At 34.2% G+C, this 13,101-nt stretch overlaps 1 protein-coding gene across 3 annotated transcripts in view; it reads right to left on the bottom strand.

Moving 5' to 3' along the window:
* The window catches only part of LOC123561356 (phospholipid scramblase 2-like), a 37,637-nt gene extending 29,635 nt beyond the window's left edge, over positions 1-8,002 (bottom strand). The window contains exons 1-3 of one of the 3 annotated variants that reach the window (XM_053553270.1): positions 7,934-8,002; positions 1,740-1,922; positions 1,390-1,467 (exon numbers count right to left, since the gene is read on the bottom strand). In XM_053553270.1, coding sequence (XP_053409245.1) covers positions 1,390-1,467; positions 1,740-1,911 — 250 coding nt within the window. In that variant the 5' untranslated portion in view covers positions 1,912-1,922; positions 7,934-8,002. Of the gene's footprint in view, positions 1-1,389; positions 1,468-1,739; positions 1,923-7,830 lie in introns of all 3 variants that reach the window. The other 2 variants (XM_053553269.1, XM_053553273.1) reach the window with 2 other exon arrangements.
* Positions 8,003-13,101: the final 5,099 nt, after the last annotated feature.

Here is a 13,101-nt window from a genome sequence, read left to right as displayed (position 1 = left end):
AGTAATTTAAAGGTTTTGATGACTCTTTAAAGGTGCCAAACTGAAACATTTTAACACATCTGAGAGAACACTACACAAGGACACTTCAGATTAAGTTTGGTCAAGATCCATCAAGATGTTCGTGAGATGAAGTCATTTAAATGATTTTAAATCATAAGACCTGGTGGAACCTAAAAGGTGCTAAGCAGCACAATTTCAACAGACTTCTGAGAGAATTGTATGAGAATGCTATATTATTAACAAAATGTTATTTTTGGTTCATTAAACAGGATCACACAATTATGATTTCATATTCAAGTTATAGCCATTTTTAATGCAGTGTCTGACAATTTATAGGTCATACAATGTTGTAAAAATAAGGTCGTAACAATACGACCTTATTTTTGTGGGGCATCGATAAGTCCACGACCCCTCTGCTAGCTTGATTTTTAAGAGAACTTGTCAGGGGTGTAGGGACGATTTGAGCATTGGGGTGGCGGAGTGGGTGGGTTTGGGGGTAGGTATATATCCCCTTTTATGAACAGGATCCGGGGAGGCCCTGGGAAAATTTTGCATATAGCTAGAATAAATGGTGCAATCTGGCGACTTCTTGGACTGCTCATATCTGTTGGACATACTCATTTTTTTTCAAGTTTTCACTCCTATTTACAGTTTACTGTGTTTAAACACTGTAATGGCGGTACAATGTTTAATACGGACAACGTCTTGCCAGGGTAGAACCAGTAATGTTTAAGCAGGGGATCGATCACAAGACCCTGACTTAAAGGTGCTATCCAATCTTTATTGCATTTTAGTCATTATAATCTGTTCGGCAGTAAGCAGTTAAATACAATTAACTTTTATTAATTAATGTGTCACCTATAATCCGAGTCTGCGAGGCATGAAAATACGGCAACCTTGGTCGTTGCGGATTATCGACTTTGTACAATACTCTGTCCCCAAGGCGATTTAGTAAGGTGTCGGCAATATGACAAGATTCTGTGTACATATCAGTTGCCGATGCTCTTCATGATAAACTGACAACTGGCAAGGGAAGACCACTGTATTTATTCTCAATTATATTTTCTAGCTTTAAAAAAAAAAAAAGTTCGAGTTCAGCATATCGTCGCTCCTCGAAATATTGGGGCGGCAGGTGCCGCCCCACCTCCTACGCCCTTGCTTAGGATCATTGATCACCTTAGATCATTGTCACAATTTAATATGTTCTGGAAGGAGAATTGTTAATGTCCTCTAATTTATGATGAAAACATGTACATGTATATCTTAAATATCTTTCTTTTTCATAATGACCATAGCAGACTAAATCATCAAATTTAAATGCCTGTGTCAATCTTTGATACCTGTTCAAGACAGCAATTAAAGTGTTGATCAATGTAACATCATACTAACCTTCCTTGGCATACATGAACTGTTGGTTTCCTGAGTTACATATCTGGTATTTATTGTTCCTCTCAAAACCAGACAAAACTGGAAAAAATAATGCATTCCTTATTTATTATTCCTCTGAAAACTGAGTTAGTCATACATTCCATATTTAGTATTTCTCTAAACATAAGATAACACTGGACGAAAATAACTTATTTCATATTCATTATTCCTTTTGAAACCAAATACATGTAACACCTGGAAACATATCAAAGGAGTAACAAAAAGAAAGGTATTGCCAGATACTGACTCGAATCTGAGTAGGTTCAGTCCTTGTTTTTACTTTGTATTGTCAAGCCTATAATACTACTTACCTTCCAACGTATCAAAATGTTGGTGTATCTTAACTTCACTCAGTGATCCCAGGTAGGCGAGACCTGGTGGGAGACCGTGCGGCAACACTATTGTTTGTACTTCAGGCATAGCTGTCATGGGCATACCAGCCCCTTTCTGCCCTTCTGATGGCTGTGCTACAACTACCGACATCTTTGATTATTCTGAAATATATTGACTTTAGTATCAGTGTTGTTCTTCTCTCTTTATGACTTTGTATCCAAAGAAAAAAAAAACCACAAAATATTAGTAGCTTAATTCTATATTTTAGGATTGTGGTGTCTGGAGTAAAGCATTGATATGCATGGTATGGTCACAACTGCCTTCAAAATATCTGTAAGGCTTGTTTAACAAAACCAACAACAACAACAACAAAAACATTCAGCTGGAGAATAACAACAAAATGTCTTATAAGGTACAAGTGTGATCTTACATGTAATTAATACAAAGTCTGGTTGTTTGGAACATTATGACTACATTTAAAGAATATCCAATACAAAATGCAGCCCCTATTGCGTACACAAGGTTTTTCTTTGATTTGACGGGGTGACCTAGTTTTTGACCCAACATGACCCATATTTGAACTTGACTTAGACTGCATCCAGACAAACATTCTGATTAAATTTCATGAAGATCCAGTGTAAAATGCAGTCTCTATTGCATAAACAAGGTTTTTCTTTGATTTGACCTAGTGACTTAGTTTTTGACCCCAGAATGGCCAGATGACACATACTCAAATCTGACCTAGACTTCAAGGCAATCATTCTGATCAAATTTCAAGATGATCAACTGAAAAATACAGCCTCTATCGCATATGCAAGGTTTTTCTTTGATATGAATGGGTGACCTAGTTTTTGACCCCAGATGACCCATATTCGAACTTGACCTAGATTTCATCTAGACAAACATTCTGATTAAATTTCATGAAGATCCAATGTAAAATGCAGTCCCTATTGCATACACAAGGTTTTTCTTTGATATGACCTAGCAACCTTGTTTTTGACCCCAGATTACCCATATTCAAACTTGATTTAGATTTCATCAAGGCAACCATTCTTACTAAATATCCTGTGTCAAATGCAGCCCCTATTGCATACACAAGGTTTTTCTTTGGTTTGACCGTGTGACCTAGTTTTTGATCCCAGATGACCCATATTCGAACTTGACCTAGATTTCATCCAGACAAACATTCTGATCAAATTTCATGAAGATCCGGTGAAAAATGCAGTCCCTATTGCATACACAAGGTTTTTCTTGATTTGACCTAGTGACCTAGTTTTTGACACAGATCCATTTTCAGACTTGACCTAGATATCAAGGCAATCAATCTGACCAAATTTCATGAAGATCAATTGAAAAATACAGCCTCTATCGCATATACAAGCTAAAAGTTGACAGACAGACAACAAACAGAAGCCGGACATCGAGTGATCACACTAACTCACCCGAGCATTGCTCAGGTGAACTAAAAAGTGGTGGTTGTTGCTAGTATATAAATAGCAACAACCACAGGAAAGATAACTCTGACAAACACTGATTCACGATTTCCAAAAAATGCGACAAAAAAATATTTAAACACTCGAAATCACTGTTTAAACTTTGCTTATTGTGTTGCATAGACAGTATCCTTAGAATACTGTATGATTTTTAAGACAGGGGAAAATATGGAGATTGGCAATTATACAATGTTTTCCAAAGTGAAAGTAGTACCATGTATTTGAATGGTGTTAAAATTTCATTTTCATTGGCTGCATAACTCTTAAAACAAATTAGGGAAATCTTCCTTTGTAATAGATAAATAAGTCATATTAAATAAATCAAATACATAAAGGACAAAATATGCAATTAGCTGCATCCCTGCAGTCACTTTTTCTAAAAAAAAAAAAAAAAAACTGAAAAATTTGTTATTTGTCAAAATCTAGGGCATGACTTTTAACACCCAATAAAACTTTACCAGTAAATTTTATTTTATTTTTATATGACTGATATTTTATAGTTGTCATCCCTCTAAGCCTTACCCGTATCTGCATTTTACTTTTAGGAAAACGAAGACATTAAAAATTCCAAAAAAGTCATTTATATAATATACTGGTCAGACTTACTTTCTTCAATAAATTAAACATTAATATTCATGTAGAAACTTTATATAGGTTGAATTTATTACATAATTTTAAATAAGAGACTTAAATTTTTGAAAATATGATTTGACAGACCTGTGCTAGGAGATATCTACCCTGTCACCGGTTTCAATAACAACACAGAGCAACAGATAAGGGTGGTTTTCAAAATAATGAAGCTTTTTCTTTTCTCTCACCTTACTTTAATTCAGTTTAGTTTTAGAATGTATATTGGGACAAATTATATCCAACTCAATGTAGTCAATAAATGTGTGCAATTTCAGCTTAATGACTCAAACAGTTTTAAAGTTATTTTAAATTATATAGCTAATTTTGTCCCCTGTGCACCCAAAAAAGTGTGACATTTTACATGAAGTATAGTTTTCAACTGTGGCTTACTTTTTAAAACCATGCTTTATTGTTACAGCTTTGGCTTTTTTGTGTAACTTAAACTCTGCACATTTAAATAAAATACTTCTTTTCATTACCTACATCTTATTGTTACCAATATTTCACATCTTGTGATGGAACCCCCTTCACAAAAAATAGTGAAAAAAATACTAAATTTAAATGTTGAACACTACAATTTCATAACCCTATTACTTTTCTAAAGTCTTAATGTTTTTCTAAGATCTTTATCCTTTCAGCTGTGAAGACACAGTATGATTTTTTTCTTTAATAAATCAACTTTCTCAGAAACTTGATGGATGTCTATACACCTAAAAATGTCCCCTGTGCACCTTTTCAGTTGTTAAGAGTCAGATTTCTTTTATTCTTTAAACAAAATGGGATTTTACTTTATTTTCCTTGAAAGGGAGTTACAACAGATACAAAAGCAGCGTTCAACTTCACATATTACTGACTGTTAAACATTCACAGAGCCAAAAGTGATGTCCCCTGTGCACCCTTTTTTGACATATATCAATTATCATAGCATTACAGTAATTTGTGGTGGCAGTTCTATATTCTTAGCAGTGTGAATGCAAAATTTAGGCATTACTTTATAATTTAGCATTATATAAGAAACCCTGGACAATTTAAAATTCATTGTTTGCATTTTCTTCTGAAGTTGCCAATTTTCAAGTTTAAAACTGGAAACATCAATTTTATTGCTTCTTAAGCTCTTAAGTTTACCTAAATATGTAATGTTCACTAGTAAATATTGCATAGTTAAAAGAATTTTACTTACCATGAACATATTCTATGAATAAATATTTTGATACAATTTGTCCCCTGTGCACCCTTTTTAGTAACATTATAAAGTATGTATGAATTTTACTATTCCATTTTATCATGCATGGCATTTTGTCATTTTTCTACTATGAATAAGCATTGCATGTAACCTAAATGATTTCAATGTGTTAGTTATGTATAAAGTCACTTATTTTTTCATTTAAAGCACTACATTCTGTTGAATTTTCATGTGTTTGTAGTGAAATTTTTCAATTTAGTAGTTATTATGTGGAATAAACTATTTTTTAATAGTATTTGTCTAAAGCTGATTACCATTAGTCTTTTTATGAATAGAAAACTAATAATGGATGAATATTACACTGATCTTCAGTATGTGTCCCCTGTGCATCTGTAAAATAACTCAATTTTGAGCTGACAATTCTAGAAATTAGAATTACTGGACATTCTTGAAATTTGGCATGTGGTTTATAAACATGCAAAGTGAGAGAAAAAAATAGGTTTTATAATTATATGTTAGTTATTTTGCATTCAGCAACAACTTTTCTAGGTAAAGTTTTATTTTCATGTCAGATTTGTGCAGAAAGGGTGATTTTAAAAACCAATGTCCACAAACATATGATTAAATAAGTTTCAAACCATACACATACACCCATTACTTATCATTTATGTTGAAAAAATTACTGTTATACATATTTCCCTGTCATAAAACACTGCAACATTTATCACCCATCTTATGGGAAAATCACTGAACTTTCGAATTAAAGGCTGAAATATTTTCTTATTGGCATGTCTCAACACTTTCTGAGAGTTATTTCCTTCAAATTTGAAGTATTTGCTATCATAAAAAATAGGTGACCACCCTAAGAAATAAGTTTGAATTTTCAACCCCTATGTCACACTTTTGCTTCATTATTTTGAAAACCACCCATAAGCTGCGTATTTGCGTAATTACCCAATTAAAATTTTCAAAATACCCAATAGATTTATTTTTAATGCGTATCAAAACTCAGACAACAAAACAAAATACCCAATTCTCATCCCGATGTGTGCGTATGCTTGAAATACTTAAAATAATTTGTCCGCGTAAGTCAACTGTTCAAATAATGTTACATTTGTCAACTTGTTACATTTGTCAGCTGTATCAGTCTCCGGCCTTCGATAACAATGATGCAGTCCAAAGCAATCCTACTTTTTCATCTGTATGGATAATGCACTCACAATATGCGTCTGTTATCAAAATGGCATTAATACGGGGTAGAAAAAAATCCAAAGGAATTAAAGCAGTGTGGTGTAATAACCAATTTTTTCCTGTCGGTCTCAGATGGGGAGAAGGATGTTATACCAGGGCTCTCGTTTGCTTTATGGGACTGGGGCCAGGGTCCATGCAACGGGGGAATTTCGCGTGATTTTTCCAAAAAATTCTTTTGAAGGGGAATTTCAAACGTGAAAAGAATGCAAAAAAATATAAACATTCTTTTCAACTTTACTGACCCAAACCTGAATTCTGTTAATTATAAATTCTGCTGTATGAATTCTGCCAAATATAAACAACCTTATTCAGACATCACACTTTGTATTTTTTTCTCTAAGCCACTGAATTTTTGGAAACAATGAAATTTTAAGGCCAACAAGTCAACTGCAAAGCACTTAGCACTGATGTTCTTGGACTTGAGGGGGGAATTTTTTTGAAATAGGGGGGAAAAAAACATACTATTTTGAGGGGGAAATGGGGCCTATATTCGGCCCCAAATTTTGCCAAACGAGAGCCCTGTATACGTATGTTAAATGGTTAAATGATAATATTTCTAGCTGCGCAAGTTATTCACATGTAAACGAAATGGTGAGCGACCTACTAGACAAACTACTGGACGATGTGTTATGCACAGTCACACAAAAATTCTTATAAAAAATTTACACATTCTGGCGAGAGTGTCTATAAAAAACTTTGAGTGAATGGAAAATCAAGTATTCATGGCTGCTGATTAAAGGCGAGTCAAACAAAATGAGAATGCATGGAAACCCAATAAAAGTGAACATCATGGCCTGGGGTAATATGTGTTAGAATACCCTATTGATTTTAGGCAATACCCAATTAAAACCAAAATTATCGGGTAATACAATTCATTCTGAAAGCTTATCTGTTGCTCTAACAACAGATTGCCGATATGACACTAATTACAGAATAAAACACAAAATATATACATTCATAAAATGTCAGCGAGGCAAGTTTATGCTTTAAATTTTAATGTCAACAAAAATTCATTATCAGAGATGTAATCATTATAAATACTTTGTACATGTACCAGAAAACGTTCCCAACGGATTTTAATTGGGGATTTCTTAACAGAAATATGTAGAATAAGTTTGGATGTGACGGAGACTGGGACAGTCAAAAGTTATCACGCTGTCCCGAAACGGGAAATATTTAGTTTTTTTTTCAAAGTAAAAATAACGCTGAGGAAATGAAATAATATAATTATGCAGGATGGAGTAAATGTCCAAAACAGCATATATGGCCCAAAAAGTGCACCTCTGCGTAACCAGACAGTGAGTAACCAAAGGGATTAAAGGAGTTACAAATGAATGCCTTTGCGCAGATGTGCACATTCCTGGCCATATCTACAAAACAGGGACGAGTTGACCGGATATTTCAAGAGGGGAACGGAATGACCAAAAACGGGTACGAGTTGGCTGGGATCGAGTTGATTAGGGAACGAGTTGACTTGGCACTGTTCAGAATGGATCTGTCAATTTACGCAACCTTTTGTGTTGTTCCTAAAATAAAAACGTGCAAAGTTATTCATTGGTCATGCTTTGCTTTTTCAGACTACTTTTACCACCGACAATAATTATGCGAGCCACACCTCGGAAATACAATAGCCTACGGAGGATAGTTCAGTCTCTGTAACCAAAATGCTACTATGCGGCAAAATAGGTTAGGGACCACCAATTGTTTCCCATAAACTTCCATTATAACATTATGGTTATACCGTCTACATCAGTTAGTTATTCCAAATGCGTCTGTCTCTATGATTAAAGACACTTTCGCAAGTGAAATCTTAAGCGAGGATTTAGAATCAAATTTGAATCGTTCAGACAGCAGTACTTTACTTTATGGGAAACAATTGGTGGTCAGCAGATTCTAGCGCTATATATCGTATACATGACATTGTGTGAAATTGCTGACTACATAAAAAAAGAACACAGTCGTCAGCAATATAAATTGTATATACAGCCGTGGTCAGCATTTTCCAGCGTATTTTATTCTTTATTTAACTGGTCAGCAGATTCTAACTCTATATATTGCTGACCACATAGAAAAAGAACAAAGTCGTCAGCAATATAATATTGAATCGTATATACAGCCGTGGTAGGCATTTTTCAGTGTGCGAATGCTTGATTTTCTTTCTTTATTTAACTGGTCAGCAGATTTTATCGCTATATATCGTAGACATGTGTAAACTTGCTGACCACACTAGAAAAGAAGAAAGTCGTCAACAATATAAATTATACATACAGCCGCGGTCAGCATTTTCCAGTGAAATCTGTAATATCTTGTCCTTTGCGATATCGCATTTTCTGATAAACCACAACCTACATACTTCTTATTAATTTGATTAATGATAATCTCGCTCCAAATTATCAAACGTTTAATCATAAAAACATATAAAATAAATAAATGATTTTCTATTATTTATTTGATAGTTACCCATTTAAATATGCTGGATTTTAAATCTGCGCCTCTCTCTCTCTCTCTCTCTCTCTCTCTCTCTCTCTCTCTCTATATATATATATATATATATATTTATATATATATATAAGTTATTTAGAACTGAAATTGATATTTATTTTGAATAAGGAATATATAATTAATCAGCTCGTGAGAAAAAAGCATTTATATTAATCAAGAAGCGACAAATTAAATAATTAAGTATTTTCTTTGACCGGATTAAAGATACCTTTCACTGATTACTGTGTGTGTGAACAATGTCAAACCACTTGTCACCGTTCATGTGCTTATATACATTCAGATATTGGCATCTGCATTTCATGTTTTGGGCTTTCAGAGCAAAATCTTCACACAATGAAAAATAAACAAATAAAGAAATAAAGCTTTAAAAAATCGAAGAAGAGTTAAAACTTAAAGAAAAATTGTTGAAAAAAAATCAAAAGATCACATCAGAATTACGTCACACTGCAAAAAAACTTGAATCAAGAAACAAGGAACTTGAACTATCCTTGAAAACTTTAACTTCAAGAATTGAATTGCTTGAAAATAAGCCAACCAACAGCTCCAATTCAAATACAAGAATTCACCAACCAAGTACGGCTGATAATCTTTCAATTTTAAATGCGGTCCATGAGAAAGTTACAAATTTTATTCTTAAACAAACTTGTAGATAAACAACTAAAGTCAACACCTAGTTATTTCACATCATCATTCACAACATTCAATAACGGAACTGCCGATTTTAAAAACAGAGTCTTTTTCGTGTGTGTGTGTGTGTGTGTGTGTGTGTGTGTGTGTGTTTTTTTTTTTATACGGTTGGCCTGCATAGTGCATACAGTTAAAATCTGAACCAGTCAATTAAAGTATCACTTTCTATTTGTAAGGTTGTAAGGAGTTCACCATAATTTGGTGTACGAAAAGAGAGTGTTGTCGTCAACATAGTTATACAGGGTACATTACCTTATTCCTAAGTATACACTTAACTTATTTCCAGTAAGTTCCCTGTACTTTGTTAATTATGGCCGAAGGTGGGCATATTAGAATCGCAATGTCCGTCCGTGTGCGTATGCGTCCGTGTAAGTTCTTGGCCGGGCTGTAACTCTGCCATCCATAAAGGGATTTTGGAATAACTTGGCATAAATGTTCACCGTAATGAGGCCCTAGCTCCAAGGTCAATGTCACACTTAAAGGTCAAAGGTTAACAGGGTCTATTTCGCGTCCGGTCATATATGAAGGGATTTTGAAATTATTTGGTATAAATGTTAACCATATTGAGACAATCTGTCATGCGCAAGATCCAGACTCATAGCTCCAAGGTCAAGGTCACGCTTATAAGTAAAATTTTAACATGGTCTGTTTCTTGTCAGGTTCATAACTCTGCCATCGATGAAGGGGTTTTAAATTACTTGGAATAAATGTTCCCTATAATGAGATGACGTGTCATGCGTAAGATCCAGACGCCTAGCTCCAAGGTCAAGGTCACACTTAGAACTCAAAGGTTAACATAGTCTGGTCCATAACTCTGCAATTTATCAAGGGATTTTACAATTACTTGGCATGTTAACCATATTGAGAAGGTGTGGCGCGCTTATGACCCAGGTCTCTCAGGTCAAGGTGAAGGTCACAAAATAATTCATACCTACACTGTTCTGGCATATTTTGCGCAGATAATGCACGCTTCTGGGGCATTTGTCACAAATAGCTGTTGTTTAATTTGTGGTGTCTGACCAAAAAGGATAGTTAATTACATAGTCCAGATACATTGTACTCTTATTGTAGAGTCATTTATAGTTTATCACATTATGGTAGAGTCATTAAGGGGTATATATTTAGTTTAAACATATTTTATTGCTTATAATACATGTATTTATATCATTACATCAACATATGGATATTAACAATCGATTGAATTATAGCAATAGGGTCGGACCACAAGTTCTGCCAACATTAGTAAACGGCCCTTCCGGATGGTATATATAATTAAACTTAGTAAGTAATCAATTAAACTAAGGGTAGATTCATTGACGGGGTTTATTACATGAGTACCTACAAATTTGTGCTGAAAATGCTCCTGTTATCGCATTGCGTCATGCATTATCACAATATCATAATTAGCCCCGGGACCATTATCGAAAATGGCCCTGATGTTAGCGCGGGAAATCAACGAACAGAAATGACGTCATGGAGGTAAACCAGCGAATATTTCAGTTTTAGATTTAGTTTTATCATCTTGAGCGTAACGTCGTGTATTCTTCGTGAAATAACTTATTTTCAACCCTAAATATGCTATAAGCAACATAGTACAACTATCAAGGCATTTGATTTTATACAGCATATGGTCTCATACAATTAATATAAAAACTGAAAAGCTGAAAGTTATTATGCCAGTAGATGCTAGTACCCATAAAATGACATGAAAATGACACTATTTTCTTACTATCTATATTATAGGTAAACATGTAATAAAAAAGGTAAATACATGGGAGAGTGGTGCCTTTGAGTGATGATGGCCCTGGAAGAAGATAATAGCTCTCGGGGTATTATCACCTTTCCAGGGCCATTATAGCTCAAAGACACCGCTCTCCCATTTATTCACCTAAAGATACATATAGGAGTCAACTTATATATATATATATATGGTAGATCTATACATAAAGCTTCGAAATCGACTACCCTTTTGGGCTTCAGTCAAAACGACATCATGCCAATACATGCGGTCAGTTTTTTAAACGGAATAGAACCTATGACTAACCTTATGGTAAATCTATTAATGGGTTATATATCAAGGAGTCAACGTAGGATGCATTTATTATTAGGTCTGTGGCTCTATAAAGACGTCAGCTTATGATCGATTCAATTATGGGGATATATAGGAGTCATATATGGACGATTCATTGACGGGGTGTATTGGAGTTCTATGAATCACATCATCGTCCATTTATTGTTTGTTTAATCACAAACTTCTTCCACAAAGGAAATTAAATGAAGTATATAGGTATGCATATTTTTCTACGGATTGGTCCCTTGATTCTTCAGTATCACTTACTTAAACAGTTAAAAAAATGACAACAAGTACAAAAAGGCAACAATTTAGAACCTTTATCTTTCCTCCGCTTGATTCTTAAAAGATTTATCAGATGAAACTTATAAACTTGGTAAAAGGGCCATTACTTTGTGAAATAGCCGATTTGTGTATTGCATGTCATAATGTCAGGATATATAGATGTATGCAGTTTCAATAAAGCCCCACAGGTATAGGTTATAATGCAGTAATTCGGTCCAAAATGTGACTCCGTCGAAAGAAGTCCCTAATAAATAGATCCTAATTTTTCCATTTTTCGCGCATTTGCGCGTAAATCGGGGGCCGAGTGGGCATTATTTTACTCGTGGAATGAATTTTACATAAAATAGGACACGTTTCATGTTAATACTCGCATGTTTTCGAGTTGTTTACTTGAAAACGAAAGTAGGGTGTTTATTCTGCGGACCGCTTTCTGAAATGCGGCAATATGAGGGTACCTGACTTCAGTTGACTTGCATTTCACTGCATACTATTCAACACCCCTTTTTCTTTTCGTTTTCTTGAAGCAAATGTATGGATATCTTGTGGAATATAGGTCTACGACGGAGTGAAACTCTAGAAACTGTAACAAAATTGGTCTGAATTAGCTGAATTTTATATGAAACAAAGAACAAATTCTTTATTGGTATATAGCCTATAACACTTTATATGCTCCTCCCCTACCGATCTCACGGTTGTTTATGGACAGCGGTTGATTTTTGTCAAGATCACAGCATGTTTCAGATTGAAAATAACACAGTTATATGCAGAAACCCATCATGGTCTACATAAGCTAGACACAATATATAAGTATTCATTAACGCATAAAGATGTCACAGACCGAACAAGAAAATGTATTTATTTATTTTTTACCTTTAAGTGTAACCTTGAGTCCTGAGCGATAGGTCCATGTCTATATTTGTGCCAAGTTATTTGAATACTCATTCATGCATATAAAAGTTTTAGACTGGACGAACAGAATAAAATAAATCTTGATCTCAAAGTATGATTATGACAATTAACTTAAGGATTTAGCGTATTATAGTACTATTTCTGCTACTTGTTATTTGAATTTCAGTCCATGAATAAAAAGCTGTAGACCTAATAAAAAGATGACCTTAAGGTTTGACCTTGAACTTCTGGGTCTTTCATGTGATACAATGTCTTGTTCTTTTACTCCAAATAATTTTGAAATCCAACCTACCATGACAAAATTGTAGGCTGGATATGATAAGCAATTG

The sequence above is a fragment of the Mercenaria mercenaria genome, chromosome 10 (genome assembly GCF_021730395.1).
Source record: "Mercenaria mercenaria strain notata chromosome 10, MADL_Memer_1, whole genome shotgun sequence".
NCBI lineage: Eukaryota > Metazoa > Mollusca > Bivalvia > Venerida > Veneridae > Mercenaria > Mercenaria mercenaria.
This window is presented reverse-complemented; position numbering and strand designations above follow the sequence as displayed.